This window comes from Antedon mediterranea, chromosome 4, assembly GCF_964355755.1.
Source record: "Antedon mediterranea chromosome 4, ecAntMedi1.1, whole genome shotgun sequence".
Lineage (NCBI taxonomy): Eukaryota > Metazoa > Echinodermata > Crinoidea > Comatulida > Antedonidae > Antedon > Antedon mediterranea.
In genome coordinates, this window is record NC_092673.1 from 30,451,613 (window position 1) to 30,474,501 (window position 22,889).

At 35.4% G+C, this 22,889-nt stretch overlaps 1 protein-coding gene across 1 annotated transcript in view; it reads right to left on the reverse strand.

Moving 5' to 3' along the window:
* The window catches only part of LOC140047255 (complement C3-like), a 32,700-nt gene that overhangs the window by 4,101 nt on the left and 5,710 nt on the right, over positions 1–22,889 (reverse strand). Inside the window, exons 9-32 of the mRNA XM_072092161.1 lie at positions 12,678–12,875; positions 12,338–12,460; positions 11,854–11,922; positions 11,207–11,398; positions 10,816–10,965; positions 10,425–10,569; positions 10,120–10,170; positions 9,632–9,980; positions 9,285–9,513; positions 8,858–9,067; positions 7,464–7,599; positions 7,027–7,131; positions 6,654–6,848; positions 5,775–5,850; positions 4,889–5,060; positions 4,624–4,725; positions 3,999–4,334; positions 3,475–3,630; positions 2,797–2,856; positions 2,532–2,671; positions 1,955–2,048; positions 1,577–1,754; positions 911–1,000; positions 418–516 (exon numbers count right to left, since the gene is read on the reverse strand). Coding sequence (XP_071948262.1) covers positions 418–516; positions 911–1,000; positions 1,577–1,754; positions 1,955–2,048; positions 2,532–2,671; positions 2,797–2,856; positions 3,475–3,630; positions 3,999–4,334; positions 4,624–4,725; positions 4,889–5,060; positions 5,775–5,850; positions 6,654–6,848; positions 7,027–7,131; positions 7,464–7,599; positions 8,858–9,067; positions 9,285–9,513; positions 9,632–9,980; positions 10,120–10,170; positions 10,425–10,569; positions 10,816–10,965; positions 11,207–11,398; positions 11,854–11,922; positions 12,338–12,460; positions 12,678–12,875 — 3,655 coding nt within the window. The remainder of the gene's footprint in view (positions 1–417; positions 517–910; positions 1,001–1,576; positions 1,755–1,954; positions 2,049–2,531; positions 2,672–2,796; positions 2,857–3,474; positions 3,631–3,998; positions 4,335–4,623; positions 4,726–4,888; positions 5,061–5,774; positions 5,851–6,653; positions 6,849–7,026; positions 7,132–7,463; positions 7,600–8,857; positions 9,068–9,284; positions 9,514–9,631; positions 9,981–10,119; positions 10,171–10,424; positions 10,570–10,815; positions 10,966–11,206; positions 11,399–11,853; positions 11,923–12,337; positions 12,461–12,677; positions 12,876–22,889) is intronic.

Here is a 22,889-nt window from a genome sequence, read left to right on the forward strand (position 1 = left end):
TGACATAGGCCTACATAAACGTAAACAAACCAACAAAGTAGATAAAATTGCGCCACGGTAAGGATTTGTGTGAGGCTATAGTTATTTATATATATTCTTAAGATTTTTACCTTTGGTATAATATTGACACACAAATTTGTAACATTGAAATTTCGGGGATAATTCAGAAATTCGTGACCAGCAATAACAATGCAACTGAACAAAACTAACCATTAAAATTTGATGCATGGTGCTATAGACACATTTCAAATGGTTGTTTGAGTGGAAAATATTAAAGGATTACTAAGTTAAACAATTATTTTTTTCGGAAGGAAAATACCTTTCATCATCATTACGGTACACAATAATATAATAATTATCATACTGATGTACACGATACTGTACTGTGAAACAGGATAAAATAGCCAGTAAAATTACCATAATCCATAGCTTTGTCAGTAACGCCACACGCATAATCTCCTTCTAATTCCTGTGGAGTAGGTAGTGGCGTTGGTCTTGGACACTTTGGACAAGCTCCTAAAACAAGTTGATGATTTGTTAAAACTCATACTATTTTTTTATTTATAAATTACTGAGTGTCTACTTAAACTTGGTACCGTGTAAATAATACAGTGTCAATTTTGAGGTTGTTTCTTGTTTGAGATTTCTCATATGACACCGCCCCACCACATGTCCCCAACCGCCGGGCCCAACCATTTTTGTTTGGTCTAAATTGGGACGAAACGTCCTGGCCGACAAAGTCAAAACTTCCAAGGCCGAAAGTCCCCGTCACGAAACATCCCTAATTCATTTAAATTCTTCCCAAAAATTTGATTTTTATGTTCTTTTGGCCTAAGATCGATGATTCTAGTTGCTTTCAAGCAATTTGAGAAAGGTTTCTGATGGGCCTATTCATTTACACCATACACACCTGCAGCACATTGACAAAGATCTTCTTCACAGAACTGTCTTAGCTCAGTTTGGTCATCATGTGGATTGTAAAACTTTCTACATTTTTTTTCTGAAATGACAAAAGCATTGATACCAAATATGTAGAAACGTACTGTAGGCCATTAAAAACCAAGGCACAACTTAATATTATTGTGTCACTTAGGCCTAATGTGGTTTTTTTGACATTATTAGATAGACATATAACTGCAGTAAAGATAAGTAAACGTAGCGTTGGACGATCTGATAAATGTTTGTTTTGTTTCACGGAACGAAAAACGGCACCATTATCTTCAACTATTTATAAAAATAATGTTCAATTTAACAATACGGTGCCGTCTTCCATCCCGTGAAACAGATGCGAATATACTGTAGCTTCAGCCTCTCCGTCGGTCCCCAATCATACCAAATTACACAACTTAGCATAATCCGATTTAAGAAATACGTTACCATATTTGAATTTTCACTAGGTGAAGTTGTTCGCGCAAATCGAAAGCACCAGCTTATACGCATGCGTATTCATGTTTCATCTTCCAAATCCCTCTCTACGCATGCGTATAAGCTGACGCTTTCGATTTGCGCCAACAAATTCTGCATCTGCTTCATGCTCCATATTACTCTTGGTAATGTAACGAAAACAAACGTTTACCTGGTGAATAGTAATCGTAAACAGAGACTTGAGCAGCCTGAACGTTGAGCACCTCGAAAGACCGAACAACTTCAAACCTTAAAACTGTGAATTCTGATGTCAACTCTTGAAGATAAAATACCACCTTTCTATCTGCAATTTCGTAACGATCCACTGCGACTGCATTGCTGTTGACAAGCTGTAAAATAATTTGTTAGGACAGAGATACTGAGATGATATTAAAAAATTGTCAAATCTGCAAAAACAATCTGTGATTAAAAATTTCGATCAATATGGCCTAGCTTACATATTATAAGCGTCACATATGTGACACATTACAGACTTATTGCATATGATACAGTACCAAGAATTGGTAAAACATGATTAACATTATTTTACCGTCTTTAGAGTACTTTCTACAGGAGTATATCCGGATATAAGCCCAATGTCCACAATTGCCATGTTTGTTTTCCCGTTTAGCTCTCTTCGATATCTGTAAACAATAAAATACATCCTCTGTGACATATTAACTAAACATAACGACATTCATTGCAAAATGCGACCAAGAACAATCATCTGTACATACCAATTTTCTCCTTTTGTGACTGATTTAATACATTTCACAGTCTCACCGTTGTTGTTTAAAAAAAATAATTGGTACTTAGTACTATTAATAGTAATACTTAGTCTAGGGCGGTAGACGGCAATTTGGCTTAATATTAAAACAACCTTTTAGTACATAAGGGGTGTCATATCGTACCAAACAATATGTATATTGGTTAATAAAATATGTGCAGTTATTGTCTTTTTTGTTAGTTCACCAACAATTCGATTTTTGTCGAGCCCAAGTATTATACGTATGAAACGCCAAATGTTCTTTTTAATAATATTAAGTCAAAACTAGAAACTAGACTAATGGTTAATATCAGAAAAAAAAATACTTCAGCCGGAAATCGATTAAAGGAGAACTACTTACTTGGTAGTAAGTGTTAAAATATGGATTTCGGGAGCCTCGGCTGCCTGTTGGTCGTTTTCTTTTTTCTTTGATGCTATGTCAATAAAAAAATCGCATTCCGATTCCTTATCACTAGCTGGACTATTATAAATTACCTCAACCTTTAAGAAATGTGCAAATATGATAAGAATATTACTGTAGACTGTATATATATGTTTTTTGTTGTAACCATTTTGTCTGAAACAAAACATGCTTTGGAAAAAACAAAAAACAAAAACGGATTTACCTGAGCTTGAGCGACACCGGTACCCGTACAATCCACCACGACCTTGCCATTAACTTTACACTATAAAGATAAATACATTTGAGGTGTTATCGATGGCATCATGACATTTTTGGGTAAATTTGTTTATCAAACAATTGTTACCTCTTGCAATCTCAAGTTAATGGAAGACGAATTAAAAAAATAACAACAATGGCGATTGGTGCACGGTTGCTTATAATTAGGCTGAAAAACACAATTTAGTGAACTAAATGCGGTTGAGAGCATGTACAAAAAACTGACCAAAGTCGACGACCTAGGCTAAGTTTACGGCTTTTGCTTTCTGCGGGTGAAATCAATTATTGTAGGAGACGATTGTACACTGCATGGTCCGTAGGAGGTATTTTGTTATCCAATAAGAAGCTTTATAATCTTCTTCTTTCTTGGAAACATCCAAGAAACATTGATTATATATGGCTTTTGGCCCAAATAAAATACAATGTAATAGTTAAATAAATATCATTTGAGTGCGTTTATAATCATAGTTATTCGGTTTGTGTCTTTTGGAGAGTCCTGCATCATTAACTAAGTTATGCTATTAGATCTGCTTGCAGCACTCACTTGCACTTCGCAATTTCTAGTATATTATGTAAATTAACTTGCCTACAAAAGCTTTCTGTAGTCTATTTATTGTATATCTACCTTTATCTGCTGTGAAAGATCTTTCTTTTCTTCATTAATATCGACACTGAATTCAGCGTCGCCTCCTGTGTTTGAAACTTTACAATTAATGGATACACTCGCTGTATCTGTATGAGTAGCATATGTTGCAAGAGCTTCAAGGGCAATTCCCGTACTCTATAACATAATTTAGTATAACAAAATAATCAACAAAATAATCGCAAACAATATTGATACCGGGTTTCATCACAGTATTTATTTAAGGGGTTAGTGGTGGTGGTGGTTGGTCTTAAGTGAAGTAATGATTTATTATGCATATTTGAGAAAAAAACAAAGACAATACAGATTATTATAGTGAATTGTAGTAAAACCTGCCATTTTAAATGATATCTAACCTTTTCTCCCATAGAATTTTAAATTACAAACATTAAATTACAAACATATCTTAGAAGCTCAAAGATATTTTTAATATAGGTGATAACACCATGTATAGCGAACTTAAATACCGTTGCAACTGCGCATCAAGATATTTTATGAATACTTACAGAGGTAGTAGACCATCCTCGTTTGTAGTCTCCATGTTCTGTCAACCAATTCACCATTCCGTTAGCGTAAACAACTTCGTTCCTGTAAACGGCTGCCATCAGTGCGTAACCAGTTGCCTCTATAGTTAATGTAGATGTTTGCATCAACCAATGACGTGTGCCTTTAACTGGATCGAAGGAAGCTTCAAGTTTTACTTGAGCCCATAAAACATCAGCCATGTCACTTTCAGCAACACTCAAAGCATATGCCGCTACAATCCGATGATAAGGTGTGGTCAATGCGTTTATGTTGGCTTCAAGGTACGCTACAGCCTTGGATATTCTATCATCATAATTCTGTGAAATAAGAAATATTTCGTACAGTTCAAGTCATTAGCAATTAATTCAATATTGTTTTGGCCAGAACTAGGCCACATGTTGACTGTCACACGTGCCGTGTCATATCTATACTTGAGGTGGTCAAGTAAACATGTTACAAATTCCAAGACTGCTTATTGAGTAACATGTCTAGAAGTTACCCTTGATTTATCGTAATTTTTCCTTACATAAAGTTATATATATATACATAAATATAAGTAAGTCCCCTATCAATTTGAAAAAAACTTAAAACAAAAGAAAAACATACCACGTTACAAGCTAATGGATCACGTTCAATATTGGCTGGATTTGATTGTATAATCGTAATCATCACAAATGCCGTCATCATCAGATCACCACTGATACCGCCCTACAAAAAACACAGAACACGTAATTTTACAATCTACAAGAAGGACTCTAGTGCGTCATGCCCGTTTGTCTCACGCATATACATGGTTATGTTACAATCAAGAATGTACCCTGAAAACGAAATTAGTATACCAAACAAAATAAAATGAATTAGAACCACTTACGATCATTTCCTGGTGGTGAGCATTGTATGTTTCCTGAAATTTTCCCTGTCCTTCACCAACGTCTTCGTAACTACTCCCTAAGAATAAGTACGCTTCACACAATTTCTCTTTGTCAACATAACCTCCCAACTCTAAAACCTCATAGAACACTTTGATACTGTAAGATGTCAACCTAAAAGGATAAAGAGAGGTTACAAACTTCACAACTTTTAGTGGAGAAACATTTTTTTTCTCTTATCTCGAGGGGCTGGTGTTAATGCGATCTGATCTATTATATTATTATCTAATTACAAATCCGCATAAACGTACATCCTGGACAGATTCAAAACCCGACTTTAGCACTAAACCACAGATGATATTGATCACAGTGGATCATTTTAAGTCACAGGCTCTTTCGGGCATTTTATATTCACTTAAGCTTGGTTCGCACTAGCGACGCAACGTAACACAACCTACGCAACGTAAGAAAATTCCCTTCCATTTTGTGTTTGCCTGTGTGAACTCATATTTGCGATTTTTGTATTTGGAATTTAACAGATGACAATATAGTGTAGCCTACATTCAGTAACATTTTAATAACTGCACTTTTTTTCAAAAGGGCGACGCGGTACGATGTATCTGGGAAGATACAGGTACAATGATAATACTTGTTTTGGTTCAAAGGGGATATTAGATCAAGGCAATCTAACAACAAGATGCTAAGCTCGCCTTGCTAAAATAGGAACTGTCCGTTGATTTTAGGATTGGCTGCGACAAATTCAAACTAGTTTTAGTACTGTTGCGTCGTCGGTTCGCAATACGGAAATTGCGTCAATACGTCTCTGCATTGCGTTGCGTCGCTAGTGGGAACCACGCTTTACAGCTTAGATTATAACTATTTCCTTACCATATACTTGCTGGCTTAGTAACCCAAACTGTAATTCCTCCGTTGTCTAATTGGAATGTGATCATTCTCTCGTAGCCTATTTTATCAGAAAAAATATAATGGGTGTTCACAGTATCCACATTTTGAGAAAAGAGCGAATATATTATACGTCACATGGGCCTGTTCAAACTAGTGGATCGTAATCAACATCGCAATAGCGCGGTCTCGATCGACCGGTCTTGATCGACCGATCAGGATTGTGAATATTTTTTAGATATTAGTTAGTCAGAGCTACGTAAAAAATGTACATTAGCAAATAGAATCCCCCGCGGCTTCACTCATACAGCATTAGTAGAAAGAGTGGAATTTAATGGAGCACTTTTTATGTAACCATTTTCTTCCTTGCTGAGGTAAGAATACCGGGAAGTTAGGGATGACGCTATAGGGTAGCCTAAATTCACTAAAATTGTAATAAGTGCAGTTTTTTTCGAAAGGGCGACGCGGTACGATGTGTCTGGGAAGATACAAGTAAAATGACAATCCTTTTTTTGGTTCAAAGGGGATGATATTAGATCAAGGCCGGCTATGCTAAGCTCGCCTTGCCAAAATAAGAACTTGTAACAGTTCTTTGATCTTAGGATTGGCTGCGACAAATTCAAATTAGTTGCGGTTACAGTACCAAGTACATCATTCCCCGGTTTATGTTTAGGGGAGTGGAACTGATCGTGTCGCAAACACAAATAAAACATTTGATCAATAAGATTCCAGGATCCTGTGTTAGATATAGCATGGAGGAAAAAAATAAAAAAATATTTTTCCTCCATGGATATAGATTGCCTTCATTGAATACTGTATTTTTTGCAGCCTTGAAAATAATTTATTTTTACAATAGAAATTTACTTTGTTTAATAAGTGCAAAGCCACGCTCTTCAACTTCGGACGTTACACGGTCTGTCTGTGACAAGTATACCATGGTATATACGTTCGCCGACATTCGCTTCATGGTCTGTTCACCACATCCATTTGGCGTTTCAAACAGTGAAAATGGATCAAACCCATCGATGATTGCACTCACAGACGGTGACATCAAATCACCTACACAAAAAAGTATAACATTTAAAACAATACTACGATGTTGATATTGTGACATCGTAATAACATGATCATGAATAAAGTAGTATTTCTTTTAGCAAACAGGCCATTTTTTTTTTATAAAATGCAGACCTATATTTTAAAAATGTCGTGTAAATAGAACATAATAAGTAATCCTTACCAAAAAATGTAATGAAGCATTTCTCAGTGCCTGGTATAGCATTTACATCGGCTAGTTGTATATCAATGATATTGGTCTGCTTATTTTCTTCATCATCATCGAAAGCTATCGAAATAAATACATTAATGTAAATTGGCATTACAATTTAGCATTGTAGGCGAAGCAAGCCCATTGAATAGAAATCATAATATAATAAGAAAACCAAGCTTAAAAATGTTGACTGGAACTAACTAACTAAATAGAAAAGAACGACAAGATCTGAGTACCCAGGCATCAATGCCTTCAATTAAAAGAAGCAATTGACGAATTGTTTTCGTTCAATTCATGGCATTAGTTTGAGCGCCGAATTCCAAATCATCATGTTCCGCGTCAATCATTTTAATAATTCAGAGCCTACTTTCAAGTTTAAATAAAATACAGTTATAAAAGATAGTTACTAGCTGGTTCTAAATTTAATTCGTTTTCTAACGGCTGGTCTTCCTCTTCATTTTCTCCTTCTTCCGCAACACCCTTTCGTTCGCCAGCTGGATCGATGAGAATTGTTACAGTGTTGTATCGTTCAACCCCTTCTGCCTAAAGTAAGGAGAGGAACTAATTAGGACATAAACAGCGTTTACACCACTCTTTGTTTCTGTATGGCGCGAGCCTTTAATAGACATTATAAACATAGAATAGAAAAAAGTGTATTTATGCATAGGCATTATTCCTATTAGGTAAATTCACACGCACGTGCGAAGATTGGTAGAATATTTCCTTAAGCTCTGTCTACACTATCAAAAAAGTATGATGTGACCAAATATGGTAGTAGTATGCCCAAATATATTATTGATATGACATCATCATGTCCATATTATGGGCACATCACTCTTTTTGTCACATACATTTTGATAGTGTAGACAGAGCTTAACATTTGATACTTGTACTAGAAGAATCTGGAATTATGCAATAGTTTGATAGTTTTGATAGTGACAGTTTTGATATGATGCAAATAATCATCATTTTTTATTTTGTTATATAAAATTTTTTTATTTAAGTTAGTGCATTTATATTTATTTACTTTATTTTATATCATGTAATGTAATGTACTTTGGAAAGTATACTCTAAAAATATCATAATGTATGTTTTTTTTGTCTTGTGTGAGTTCATCTCACGTTTATTTAAATTCTCATTGGTGAATATATTATATACGTATAAGTACATTTGTGACAATTAAAAGTAAGTGTTTAAAGTAGTTAAAATACAGGTATATTTACATAATAAGATGCTTGAATTCAGTATTAACCATATTTGTTTTCATTAAAATTTTAGATACGATGTTAATTAAATTGTAAAAATGAAAAATGGCGGTAAAATACATGATTAAAATTTTCTTGTTAAACTATCTTATTTGTGATCTCATAATATCATAATGTATGTACTGTACTATTTGAAACAATAAATGAAATGAAAGTGATTGGAGTTGCACTGAAGGCTCGCCACACAATTTAACAAAGATCTTACATTGTACGTTATATTGTGCGAGCACTTTTACCCCCAATGACAGTACATGATTTAAATAATCTTTATTGCATTTAGTTATTTGATGTGCCTAACTGTTTTTGTCGCTGTTTCTTGTTAGAATAGATGTTGTTCGATAGTTGTTATGAAGCAATTCTGATACGTCACATTAAAGAGTAGAAACGAAATATTTGCTTAAATGCTCAATGATTGATAGATACAATGATAGACACAGAAGAGAGAAAAAAATCTTTACTGAAACCGCATACAAATACGCAAATTTACAAAACTATATTTACACGACAGCGCTTGTTTTATAATCATTGTACTTACAACAACCCGAATAAATTTTCTAATACCATCATTGCCATCGCTTGTAAATGATTTAACGTCTATAGGAAATAAACCTTCTTTTATTGGTATGATATTAAAGAACGTGGTGCTGGCATCATTTGGTTGTACGGTCAATCGATGTTTAGGCCCTTTTATTCCCGGAAGACTGTTCGAACACACATTTTCTGTACCATACATGTAAACATTAGCCTACAAATTAAAAAAAAAAACATCATTGATACCATAAGCATAAAACCACTCCATGCGTACGTGCAATAAATGCTAGTCAGGAATGTTAAGCTTTTTTCGAGATGCAAACGTGAACATGTTGACGTTTCTGATACCAGGAAATAATATATCTACTATGCCTTAAAACAATTAATGGCTGTATGTAATACAAAATGGTGTAAACCTAGGCCTATCCTACCTGAATTTCTTTAGATCCGTAATTAAAGAGTGTCGCTTTCACTTGTGTCTGTTCTCCTTTAACAACTGAATAAGGAATCTTCAGCTGTAAAAATACATCTTTTGAAACCTCTATCTCTTTTTCGTCTGCTACACACATTCCCATAGCAGCGGACACTGATGAAGCCTGTACAATCCAGTTGGTAATACTGTCAGGTACGGAGAATGGAACGTCTGTCTGACCGCTATCACTAGAAACAGAAACCAGAAATGTTGAATAGTTGAAGCATCATTCTCACGGAGTACAGGTAAAGATTGCAATGGTGCGCTCAGTTAGTGTGGATTGGTTATCTCTAATAAACTACTTACGGAATATCATATTCTTCAAAAATCCAAGTTTCTGGGAAATTACTTCTGACACCGACGTCTGAACTCTCATCGATCTCTATCTCATCATCGCCACCAACTCGACCAGCAATTGCATTTCTTTCCTCTTCTTTACTAGCACAACAGTTGTAGAATACTACAATCACGGGGTCAAGAAGATGTAAATTTGGCGGATCTCCAATTTCTTCTGGAACGGTTATACCCTTTCTTTTCCCAAATTTCTTGATTCGTTGTGCGCATGTCTTCTTAGGAATTTTTACAAAACCGGCTTCACAAGCTGAACATAACTCTTCGTTTAATTTATACTCATCAAAGCACGATTGTTGATTGTCTTAAAATAAAACGTACAACTATTCATTCAGATATTTGGAAAAGACCTAGACTAGATTATTATTAACATTGTTAATTATTTACGATTACTCGTTTGGAAATAAACGTGAAGAGGTCCTATAGATTTGTACAACACTCACCATCAGATGCTCGTTTTCGGCGTCGTTGTGACAGCGATGGGCATCCGTAGCCTAAATTATAAATAATTTTGCATTTAAAAAATTTAACTAAACAAATTAAGCTTGTAAAGGACTTTTTGTTTATATCACATTATTACTATTATTGTCATAAACATTATCATCATCGTTATAAATTCATTTAACAATTTATGAGATTTTATAGTCTATTTTTAAAAGTTGATCATACTTCTTTTTAAATTTCCTTTAAAAAAAAGGAAGTGAATTCCATTTTCCACAAAGTGTGTGGTAAAAGCATTGTTACAAACCTTCTCTAACATCGGTTACATGGAAGTCTCCATACAATTTAGCATCTGTCATGGCAATCAAGCCCGCGTTCTCGAATACTTCCCTGCTATTTGCTCCGCCGCCTGGTCCACAACCTAGATCAAGCGTCTCCATTCGCTGGAACATCTACAATTGAAAAGTCCGTTGTCTGAATACTAAATTAATATTTGTAAAGCGTTCACTGAAAACTCTTACTCAATAGAGTGTGACACATTTACCTGCAGATATTCACAAACCAATCTTTGTTAGCTTTCACATAGCAAGAATAAAAAAAAAATGAACAACGATTTAATAACAACACCACACTAATATAGAATAGTGTTTTGTAACAGTCTATTATTTCGGTAAGGTATACTTAATACTGTTTCAAACCTTTTTTCTTGTTAAACGGTGGAAGTCCTTAAGGAAATAGACAGCTTCGTCAACAGCTAACAGTGCTACTCTACTCTGAGGTGGGCCAATAAGTGTTAACATTGTCTCTGCACTTGGTGAAAGAGTGGGATCATTTACATTAACAATCAACTGAAAATTGTAAAATAGTGTATTAGATTGTATTGGTAGTTTCATGTGGTTTCCTAGCTCGAATCTTCTGGAGAATGTCATTTTCTCCCTAATTTCAAAACAAAAATCGTTTTATCAGAGAAGAGTGAAATTGGTTAATTTCATTTTTCCTATATATATATAATTTATTATTTGTTTGTGCATTATATTTTGTCATGCTAATACTGAAAAAGTATAGAAAGTTAAAATATAAAGAGCTCACCTGGGATTTACATTCCTTCACAATATCCAATAATATCGAGTCAGACACAACTCTATCATTAACAAAGGCATATATGATCAGTCTGGCACTTGGCGCCATATCTTTTGTTATGTCGATACGAAGAGTTCTCGTTGCTCCAAGCTCGGAATCAAGATCTGAAGAATGCTCTACAATTTTACCTCTAACTACCACCTAATTACAGATTGAAAGAGATGATAGTAGATCAGGAACAAGTTAGGTGAAATTGGGAGTAGTGCTTCTTCACTCAGTTTGTGTGGTTGGTTCAGGCGACAACGTACGTCGACGGTAAAACAAATTACCGTTAGAATACTGTAGGCCTACTCATAATCATAACAACTTTTACAAAGGAATTGAAATTGACAAAACAGACGGCAAATCCATAAAAGCTAACTTTATAGGCCGACAGAGTTTAGTAAAAGACTGAAAAATATTTAAACGTTTACGAGGCCGGTCAAGTAAAAAAAAAATGCAAATTTAAATGATTTGTACGTAGATAAAGATAGAAGATAGGTAGGCTAACCTTTTTACATTTAATTTTCTTTATTTTGCTAAAATACATTTGAAATGAAACTGTGTAACTATTTAAAAATGTCAGTCTATATAAACTGAATTAATATTAAACTTACAATATGGTTCAAACCAACTACAGGAGCTGTTCCAGACTTGACTACTTCTACATCATAGTTTTGTGTTTCCTAAAATGAAGTACAAATAGATAAAATATTATTTGTCATTATTTCTTTATTCCTTTAATAGTTTGTTTCGGACAAAAACACCAGAATAATATATACAAATTTACAGACATAGATAAGCTCAAAACCGCTCGGTGATATACTGGAAAATAACTATTTTTTTAAACCGTTAAGATGAGGAAACGGTTAAGATGAAGAAATCGGTGGGAATTAAATAAATATAAATATAAAATTAATATAAAGTTATGAATCACGCCAGGACGTTACATTCTGCCTCTCTGCTCTAGATTTTCTGTTTCTTCTTCATTACTCATATATTTACTTATACTCAACATTATTTAAGTTAGGAAATATGAAATCGAACACTACAGACAGCTTTGAGAAATAGACAGTATAATGATAAGAATCGTCAACCTACCGGAATCTCACCAGGAGGCACTCTTATCTGTAAGTAAGCACCAGTTGCACTGTGAATTGGTTCAACGGTGAACTCATAAAATCCATTTGCTGCTTCAGGAAAGTCGTCGTCTAAAGTTATAATCTAACATAAACAAAACAACACCATTTCAATTCCAACTTATTTTTTCACTAGTATTTGAAGAAATGTAAAGGCAAACTAAAGATCTATCAACACTATTAAACTTTATGTGACAAAAAATGTGATGTGCCCATATTTGAACATATTACTACCATATTTGGGCACATCACACTTTCTTTGTAAAACTAGTTTGAGCTTTAGTATAATATTGGAAACTTACAGTGATCGAAATGGATGCAGTGTCTTGATTAACGTCAACCCGGAAATCTACTTGGCCTAGGTCATTACTTGTCCTTTCCAGTAGAAAGTCTTCAGAGCCTATAAGCTTGCCTTTAATTCCGTTCTCATTAGTGCCATAAGCCTCAATTTCCGTCAGGACTTGTGCTCCCGGAGACCCATCAGAGTGGAATAAATCAATCTAAGAGTGGAGAACTAAGTGATATTAAAACATTCCATTTCCAGCCAAAACGGTTGGTTTTCAATAAGCATTTTTATAATTCTTGACGCCAAATAAGAACACATAAAGGGATGCCGGACGCCAACTGTTGTAACCTTCTACCTCTAATCATATGTATTAGCAATTTCATCAACAAATTTTGGTTTAGCAATATCTTATTTACTTATGAAATAGCAATGCATTTTCAATTTTATCTTTAACAGAGCAGAATTCCAAATAAATTAAACAATGTTGTAATACAAGTCAGAAAATAACTTTTAACTTAAAAAAATCAAAATGTTAAAATTACACTCTCTTTTCGGCAGTTATCTAAGTATTCTCCTACACACAGTTGTGATACTTGTTGAAAAAAAAATTAAATCTAAGTGTAACCCAGGCTACGAAAGTAGGCCAGTCTAAGAAGATGAAGGGTAACCCAGGCCACAAAAGTGTGCCAGTCAAAGAAGATGAAGGGTAACCCAGGCCACAAAAGTGTGCCAGTCAAAGAAGATGAAGGGTAACCCAGGCCACAAAAGTGTGCCAGTCAAAGAAGATGAAGGGTAACCCAGGCTACAAAAGTGTGCCAGTCAAAGAAGATGAAGGGTAACCCAGGCCACAAAAGTGTGCCAGTCCAAGGAAATTGCAACATTTACACATTCCTACTTCCTTACAAACAAAGAAAGTACTGACCAACATACTTTAAGTATGAGCTAATTATTTTAAGGATAAACTATTAGCTGATCAAACTCCAAATAAGGAAATAGGCCTTGCTCAACAAATTCAGGTTGAGGGAAGATTGCCCAAGTTGGATTCTGTGTGTAAAGTCCACAGCCAGACGAGGGAATCGGTGGAGTGTATAAGCATCAAACTTCGAACGGGTTTACCACACCAAAAAGGGGACAAGCTCGACCACTGCCAGTTGTCAACAAACTTAAGTTTGACTTGTTATCTAAATCTTTAAGCATACTTAATTATAAGTCGCATATTGTATAATTTGTATTACGATTTAGAATAATAACACATCTACTATAAGCCAACTATTGTGTACTCTTTTATTTATTATCTATGTGCAGTGGCGTATCCAGGATTTTGAAGTTGGGGGGGGGGGGGGGCCGGGAATTGCCAATTTGCCGACAAAATTGGTGTCATTATCTGTACATACACGACGTCTCTGATCAATATATGTTCTAGGATTACATAGTCATATTGTCTTATATAGGATAACGATGCAAAATTAAAACCAAACCAACATTATCTGTTAGTATGTTGTATTCATATTACAATAAAGAATTAGGAAAATCTGATTTGTAGTTTTCGAAATATAGGGTCTAAAACATCGCCGAAAATGATCGTTTTTAGCCACGAAAGAAGTAAAACAATTTGCGGCCTCAGTCGACAATTCTATTAACTACGCCATTTTTGGTTAAAATAATTACAAATAATTACGTTTTTTAGTAATTTATTTTATATATCACCATTGGAAATATCAATAAAACATGTTATTAAATGCTTATAAAATATATAAAGTTGTTTACTTAACGGAATTCGGACAAATTCATTGCTCTAAACTTTGTGTAGTAACAATCAGAGAGATTCATGGTACACGCACGAGAGAAAACATTCCGCTGCGGGTGATTCGCATCCACCAATCAAATCAGCTAGAATCCTAAATCATTCAACCGTGAGCAATGCCAATCGCGAGAAAGCTCAGCTTTGATTGGCTTACGATGACATCATATCACAAAATGGTGGTTTTGTAGTTGAGCCTCAAGGAATATTCTGTTCCAAAAATGAAATACATGGATATTTTTTATGGTATATGTGCTTTTTCTTTAAAAATTTTGAATAATAAAGGCCTCATATCGGGTTTTTGGCACTTATAATAAATATATCTTAGACAAAAAAGCACATGGCATGTGGAACTATATAATCTCTTAGCGTAGGAAGACATACAACAAATCCCAGGTCATGAGAGGCTCATAACTACTACTACTACTACTGCGTCGAGCTTGCTCGGATCCTTTTGACTACTTCTTTCCAGCCGTCTCTGTTCATCATTGCTCCTGGTAGCTCTTCAATTGTATGGTCGGGAGTCCGCAACTAGTTGGTCAATGAATGATTTTGGGGGCCTGCCTGGTCTTCTTGTCCCATGTGATGGCATTCAGAGCATAAGTTCGCTTATCAGTTCACTTTTGTTGCGGAAAGAGTGTCCAACAAAGCGGACTCTTCTTTCTTTGATAACATCGGTGATCTTGCGAAGATTCCCATATAGCTGAGCGTTGGAGAGGTGATCTTGCCACGAAACGTTAAGAACGAAAAATTAATGAAGAAAAATTTCTTCAAGACCACAGTCGAGTCTGTCCTTCTCTACGGGTCATCGACATGGACCCTAACTAAGAAACTTGAAAACACTCTAAACGGAACATATACTAGGATGCTACGGGCTCATAACTAGACTGCCAAAACAAGGTTGAATAGGGTAGGTCAAAGACTTTTGAGTAAACAATCTACCGCGTACGGCCGTACGTACGTGCTACACATTTTTTACGTGTTTCGTTAGATGTAATGAAAATAAAAAATAGTTGATCTGAAGGGATCAATGATGATATGATATGTAAATAAACAAACACTCAAAAGAATTATGTTTACAGTTCAATTATTGTCAGAATAAATAGTTTATTTTTTTCCCCGGTGTCACAAGTGATTTAATTTTTGTTCCATTGTACCGTATGAGGGGGTCATTCATGCGTAGCGGCCTCTTATTGGATGATGGGTTGGTATATAAAGTGTGTGCGGGAACGGCGCGAGGTTGAAAACAAGGAGTTGGGAGTAAGCTGAGTGTTGCATTTCTTGATTGGGTGTGGCAAACTACTATTGTTGCATTGATAAGTTGCTAAGCGGAGAAAATAAAGAAAACCACAAAGTAAGAGATATAGATATTTGATGCACACTTCAGCGATATTGTAGTCGTGTAATAAATAACTCCTTAATTTCTAATCTGAGGTCTCTTTTTACGACTGTTAATTGAGTGGTAGGCTACATTGAAGAACGGATTGACTAATTGGATTTATAACTAAAGGACTCTGGCAACCAGAACACTTGTGTGAGTACGGAATAGTAACGATATTGGAATTGAACGAGACGGAAAGGAAAAACTTACTACTAGTACGACACGCCATTGAATTGGAGACATTAAAGAAAGACGTTAAAGAAAAGAAGGACGGTTACAGAAATAATGCGTGGAATGTTATATACAACGGCTACTGGTGTGTGAAATAGTCACCTGATTGGAACTTACATGGCATTATCAACGTGTGAACTTATTGTAATTATATATATATGGAATAGATAGATGAATTATGAAATAACAAATATTATATGTGTGGAAAAGAATAGAATAGTATATGAATTTAAGAAATATTGTGAAACAACTTATTGTAATTATATATATATGGAATAGATAGATGAATTATGAAATAACGAATATTATATGTGTGGGAAAGAATAGAATAAGGTACGAATTTAAGAAATAGTGTGAAACAAAGTTTTGTTATTATAAATATGGAATAGACACTGAATTATGAATTAACGAGTATTATATAATTATGTGGAAAAGAAACGAACATAAATAAGACAAATTGATAAAACTAGATGGCACGCTCGCTTCGCTCGCGTACCATCTAGGTCGTGCCCACAGATGGTTCTCGAGTACACAGTATTTCCAGCGAGAAAAAAAATGGAGATTTCAAATGTACGTACCGCAGGACTATAATACATTATCGTTTACAGAAACGAATAAATATACACAATGATTTATGTAATCAACCAAAATTAGCACCCTGAGAATTACTTCCGAGAGAGAAACAAAATGAGTCAAAATTTTTTATTTGGACTCATAACAAACCCAATTTGTGTTTTGTATGTAACATTAAGGGTTGAGGGATGGAGGAAGAAGATAGGTACAAAGAGGAAACATTTTAAAATATATTCTTATCCACTCAGTAACGAAATATTGTTTTTAATGTTTTATAGGCCTATAAATAATATACCACTAAATACAGTAAAACATTTACGATTTAATACGGTACTTTGTTAAAACTCTCACTGTCATAGTCGATTGAAATAGTAAAGTACATGTAACGATACACCACTACGACGTTTATATATTTTTAAATTATTAATTAATACAAACTTTGAGAAGCAACTGTCAGTAATATTAACGTTTATTTATTTGTATATTATATGTTTATAATCTAACAGTAGGGCCTACCCACACTCACAGTAATAAAGTTTATTTGTATATATTTTTATATTACATCTAACAGTACCAACACTCACAGTAAGAAATTTGCGATTCAAATTGCGATCAAAAGTGGTTAATACCTTAACAGTATTGTACAGCATTGCAATACTATTTATGTTTATTTTCCAAGGGGGCCCATAAATCTAAATCTATACCTCTATGGTTAAACCAAATAATTTGGAATGTTTATTTGTAAATTATATGTTTATAATCTAACAGTAGGGCCTACCCACACTCACAGTAATAAAGTTTATTTGTATATATTTTTATATTACATCTAACAGTACCGACACTCACAGTAAGAAATTTGCGATTCAAATTGCGATCAAAAGTGGTTAATACCTTAACAGTATTGTACAGCATTGCAATACTATTATGTTTATTCTCCAAGGGGGCCCATAAATCTAAATTTATACCTGTATGGTTAAACCAAATAATTTGGAATGTTTCATTCATCACAAATCAATACATTTGTAAAAACGTATATTAAATGTATCAAAATAGTATTTTTTAAAGAAAATCGGCCTGTCTTCAACATTATGATGCTGTACTCGAACTGTTCAACCGGTTTTCAGCTATTAAAAACAATTATCGTAGGAGGAGATAGGAAAATGCGAAGCCTCCTCGCATTTTTGTGGCGGGTATTTTTCAAGATGGACATTCATTAGACAGTGTATACCACGATCGGAAAACACCCCTATTTGGGGCAAATCGTTGAACCTAAATTCGTTTTAATCGTCAATAACTAATTATCTAACTTAATTTAATTAGTAAACAGGGTTACATCAGGTGGTTAAAATCAGTACCGAAAGTACGAACCAACTTTATATACCATCGAGTAAAAATTCTAGAAGTAAGGCGCGATTTACCGAATTTTGCCCTTACGTAAATTTATATATAGATTAGTGGCTAAAATATATTACAAGATGAATGATTTATAATCGAAGTATATAAGACGAGATAGAGAAAGTGTTGTATTAATTGGATCATAGGGAATGGGGATAGTAATTTAAGAGGGTAATTCGAGATTTATATGATGAAATTAATTGAATAATATTGTAAAGTGTAACGATGATGCAAGTATACATATAGCGGAGTTAGGGTAGAGTGTATTTGGAATAGAAGTAATTATTTATTTATTGTTGTATTCATTTATTTGTTTATTGTATTTACTTGGGTTTTGAGTATTAGGAAAGGGGTAAAGGCCATCTCTAGAGATAATTGAGGGAGTAAAAGGAACTTGTAAGATATTTATTTATGTGTTTATTGTTAACGAGTATTTATTTATTAGATGTTATTGAATGGTTAAATGTGAAACTTCATATGAATGCTCGTTTGAGCCTGAGGTATAAATGTTTAAAAGAAAAGGAAAAAAAAATAATTAAAATGACGATAGAAGTTCTTGAAGTAATTTGTAATTGTTTTCTGTATAACTAAATTGGCAAGGTTTCGTGACATTTATGGGGGCTCGTCCGGGAAAGTGCCAATCTTAAAAAAAAAAATATACAGAAAAAAATAACAGTATTTTAGTGTTCTTATTACAGATATTGAAAACGATAAGGCTACAGTGTGCATCATGGATCTTGAAAGACTCGTCGAGGCTGGTAAGGCGTTGGGTTATAGTGGCATGGAATTGCGAGAGTTTGTCAGTGAGAGAGAGAAAAGTGAGGAATTTGAAAAGAAAGAAAAGCAGAAGGAGGAAAGAGAGGGGAGGGCTCACCAATTAGAATTGCGCAGAAATGACCAACAGATATTAGAAATGCAGTTAATGTTAGAAAAGGTTAAATTAGAGGGAGGGGACACTCTTCGAGTTAAAACATGCGACCCAAACACCAATAAGATAAATGCTCGAACTCCCAAGTTGCCCGCTTTCAATGAAGGAAAGGATGACCTGGATTCCTATTTGAAACGATATGAAAGATATGCAGTTAGTCAGGGATGGAGTATTGAATACTGGGCTATAAATTTAAGTGCTTTACTAACGGGAAAATCTCTCGAAGTGTATTCTAGACTTTCCACAGAGGATGCAGATAATTACCGGACATTGAAAACAGCACTTCTGAAAAGATTTCAGTTAACGGCAGATGGGTTCCGAAATAAACTTCGATTGGCGAAACCAGAGACAGGAGAAAGTGGTCATCAGTTCGCAGCAAGGATAGAAAATTATCTTACCAGGTGGATTGAATTGGCAGAAGCAGCACAATCATATGATGGACTGAAAGACCTTCTATTGAGAGAGCAGTTTACTGATGGATGTGGTCGAGAGTTAGCGTTATTTCTTCGGGAACGTCAGCCAAAAACTATCGGTGAAATGGCTGATATTGCTGAGCAGTACCTAGAAGCACGAGGAGGTATGTTCGGAAATATAATAGCAGCAAAAAGATTGCCTACCACCACTCATAGACAGGTAACCCAAGAACCGGTACCCATCATTAATAATCCCCAAGTTAGGTCAAATCCCATTACTTGTTTTCTCTGTCATCGGGTAGGACATTTAGCAAGAAATTGTCGGGCCACAACTGCTTTTAAACCAAACACCGGCCTTACATGTTTTAGATGTCATAGGAAGGGTCACTTGGCAAAAAATTGTAGACAAGATGTAGATAAATGTGCTGGATTACGTAACCCATATACTGGTCCTCCTCATGAGGAACCCAAGTCTTTAATTTTACAGCAGGAACAATCCAATGGTACAGTTAACCCTAATCCTTTCCAAACCCCGGAAAATTGTGGAGGTATGATAATTAGTTCAAACCCTCATAAATTGAATAGGTGTTGTATGGATAACAAATCTAGTTATGTAACTTTAAAATGTGGTAATCTTCTTCCTATCATGAGTGCAGCGTTGAAGGGATCTGGTCCAGGAAGTATGCCCGTTTCTCCTGGATTGGTTGGGCAACACAAGGTAACAGTCTTACGGGATAGTGGTTGCAGTGGCGTTGTCATAAAACAGTGTTATGTATCCCCAGATCAATTTACTGGTAACGTGAAAACATGTGTGTTAATTGACGGTACTGTGAGAAGGCTGCCGCTCGCTACAATACAAGTAAATACTCCTTATTTTACAGGTATGACTCAAGCGTTATGTATGGATAATCCAATTTTTGATCTTATATTAGGAAATATAGAAGGTGTTCGGTCTCCGGATGATCCCGACAAAACGTGGACAGGACGAAACGTCCCAGCATGTGCAGTCACTACTCGGGCACAAGCTATAACACAATCAAAACCATTTAAATCACTCAAAACTCTAGAAGCAGTCGATCAAGTCATTACCGTTGAGAATTTAAGGAACGCACAAAATACAGATGTGACACTCCGAAAAGCGAAAGAACTGGCAGAAAATGAAGGTGTTCGCGTAAGTAAAAGTAACGCAACTTCTCATTTCTTCTATAAAAATAATCTTTTGTATAGGCAATTCAGCTCTCCGTCAGTTGAACATGGGAATATATTTACTCAACTCGTTGTCCCAAAGTCTTTGCGACATCAAGTAATGCGACAGGCGCACGAATCATTATTAGGCGGCCATCAAGGTGCCAAGAAAACCACCGACAAAGTATTAACGAACTTCCATTGGCCAGGGATAACCGCCGACATTACCAGATATTGCCGTTCTTGTGATATCTGTCAAAGGACCGTTCAAAAAGGTAGAGTAACCAAAGTTCCTTTAGGTAATATGCCTTTAATCGAAGCACCATTTGAACGCATAGCTGTCGATATCGTTGGTCCAATTCATCCTATCTCTAAAAATAGAAATAGATACATTCTAACTATAATAGATTTTGCTACCAGGTACCCGGAAGCCATCGCTTTACCAAGTATAGAAGCTGAACGTGTTGCGGAAGGTTTAGTCAAAGTCTTTTCTAGAATTGGAATTCCGAAGGAAATGCTGACGGATCAAGGGTCACAATTCACTTCAGAGGTGATGAAACAAGTATGCAAACTACTGTCTATTAAGCAAATGATGACCTCACCGTATCATCCGGCCTGCAATGGTCTTGTTGAACGATTTAATGGCACGTTGAAACAGATGCTAAAACGGATGTGTGCGGAACGACCCAGCGACTGGGATAGGTATATAGATCCTCTGTTATTTGCCATTAGAGAGTCTCCACAAGAGAGTCTTGGGTTTTCACCCTTTGAACTTCTATATGGACGTAACCTTCGAGGCCCTATGACCATTTTAAGAGAGTTATGGACAGGTGAAGTTCACACGCCAGAAACCAAGACCACTTATCAATATGTTGTAGACTTAAAGGAACGATTGAACGAAACGTGTGCAGTTGCACAAAAGAATCTACAAAAAGCAAAAGGGAGATACAAGAAGTATTACGACAAGAAAAGTCGAGCACGAGAATTCCAAGTAGGTGATAAGGTTTTGCTTTTACTTCCAACTGACCGAAACAAACTTCTACTTCAGTGGAAAGGCCCGTTTCCAATCATAGCTAAAATGGGGTATTTAGATTACCGCATAGATCTGAATGGGAAGTTAAAAACATTTCATGCAAATCTTCTTAAACGATATCATGAACGTCAAGATGTATATGTAGCTGCGCTAGCTGAGTTCCAATCGGATGTTTCACAGGGGGCGCTGGAAGTAGCATGTACTTCTGTAATCGAAAGTGAGGATATGGTAAGTGATGCTCCAATTGCTTTACAAATGACCAATGATAACCTTTTGCAGCTTCATCCTTTGCAGGCTAAAGAAACTATCGCCGATGTCCACATTAGTGACGATTGTGATGAAATTGGTAGAAAAGAGGTAAAACGTCTTATTGCAAATTATAGGGACGTTCTCACAGATTTACCGGGTAAAACCACTCTGGGCAACCATGACATAAAACTTCGTACAGATGAGCCTATTCGAACCAAACCATACCCATTACCACACGCATTGCGGGATACAGTGAAAGATGAAGTGAGTATGATGTTAAACATGGGGGTAATTGAACCATCATGCGCTCCATGTGCTTCTCCAATTGTTTTGGTTAAAAAACCGGATGGATCAAATAGATTCTGTGTGGATTTCAGGAAGGTGAACCAAAGCACCGTGTTTGATGCAGAACCAATACCTGACCAAGATGAGTTATTTACAAAATTAGCCACTGATAATTATTTCACAAAACTAGATCTTAGTAAAGGTTATTGGCAGGTACCGATGGATGAACGTTCCAAACAACTTACATCATTTGTAACGCCCAACGGTTTATTCCAATTTAAAGTTATGCCCTTTGGTTTGGTAAACGCCCCGGCTACGTTTAGTAGAATAATGAGGAAATTACTTCATGGAATGGAAAATACCATAAATTATATCGATGATATCTTAATACATACATCTTCTTGGGAAGAACATGTAACAATTCTGAAAGAATTATTTCGTCGTCTACGAGCAGCTAATTTAACAGCAAGACCAAGTAAGTGTTTCATCGGATACGAATCTATTGAATTTTTGGGCCATGTTGTTGGGAAGGGTCATCTGAAACCACGACCTGAGAAAATTCAAAGCATCGTTCAAGCAAAACGACCAGAAACCAAAAAGCAACTGCGATCATTCCTAGGAACAACTAATTATTATCGTCGGTTCATACCACACTATTCTGCTATTGCGTCTCCATTAACGGATCGAACAAAGAATCAAGAACCAAACAAGATACGATGGGAGGTAAGTCAAGAAAATGCCTTCAAAACACTTA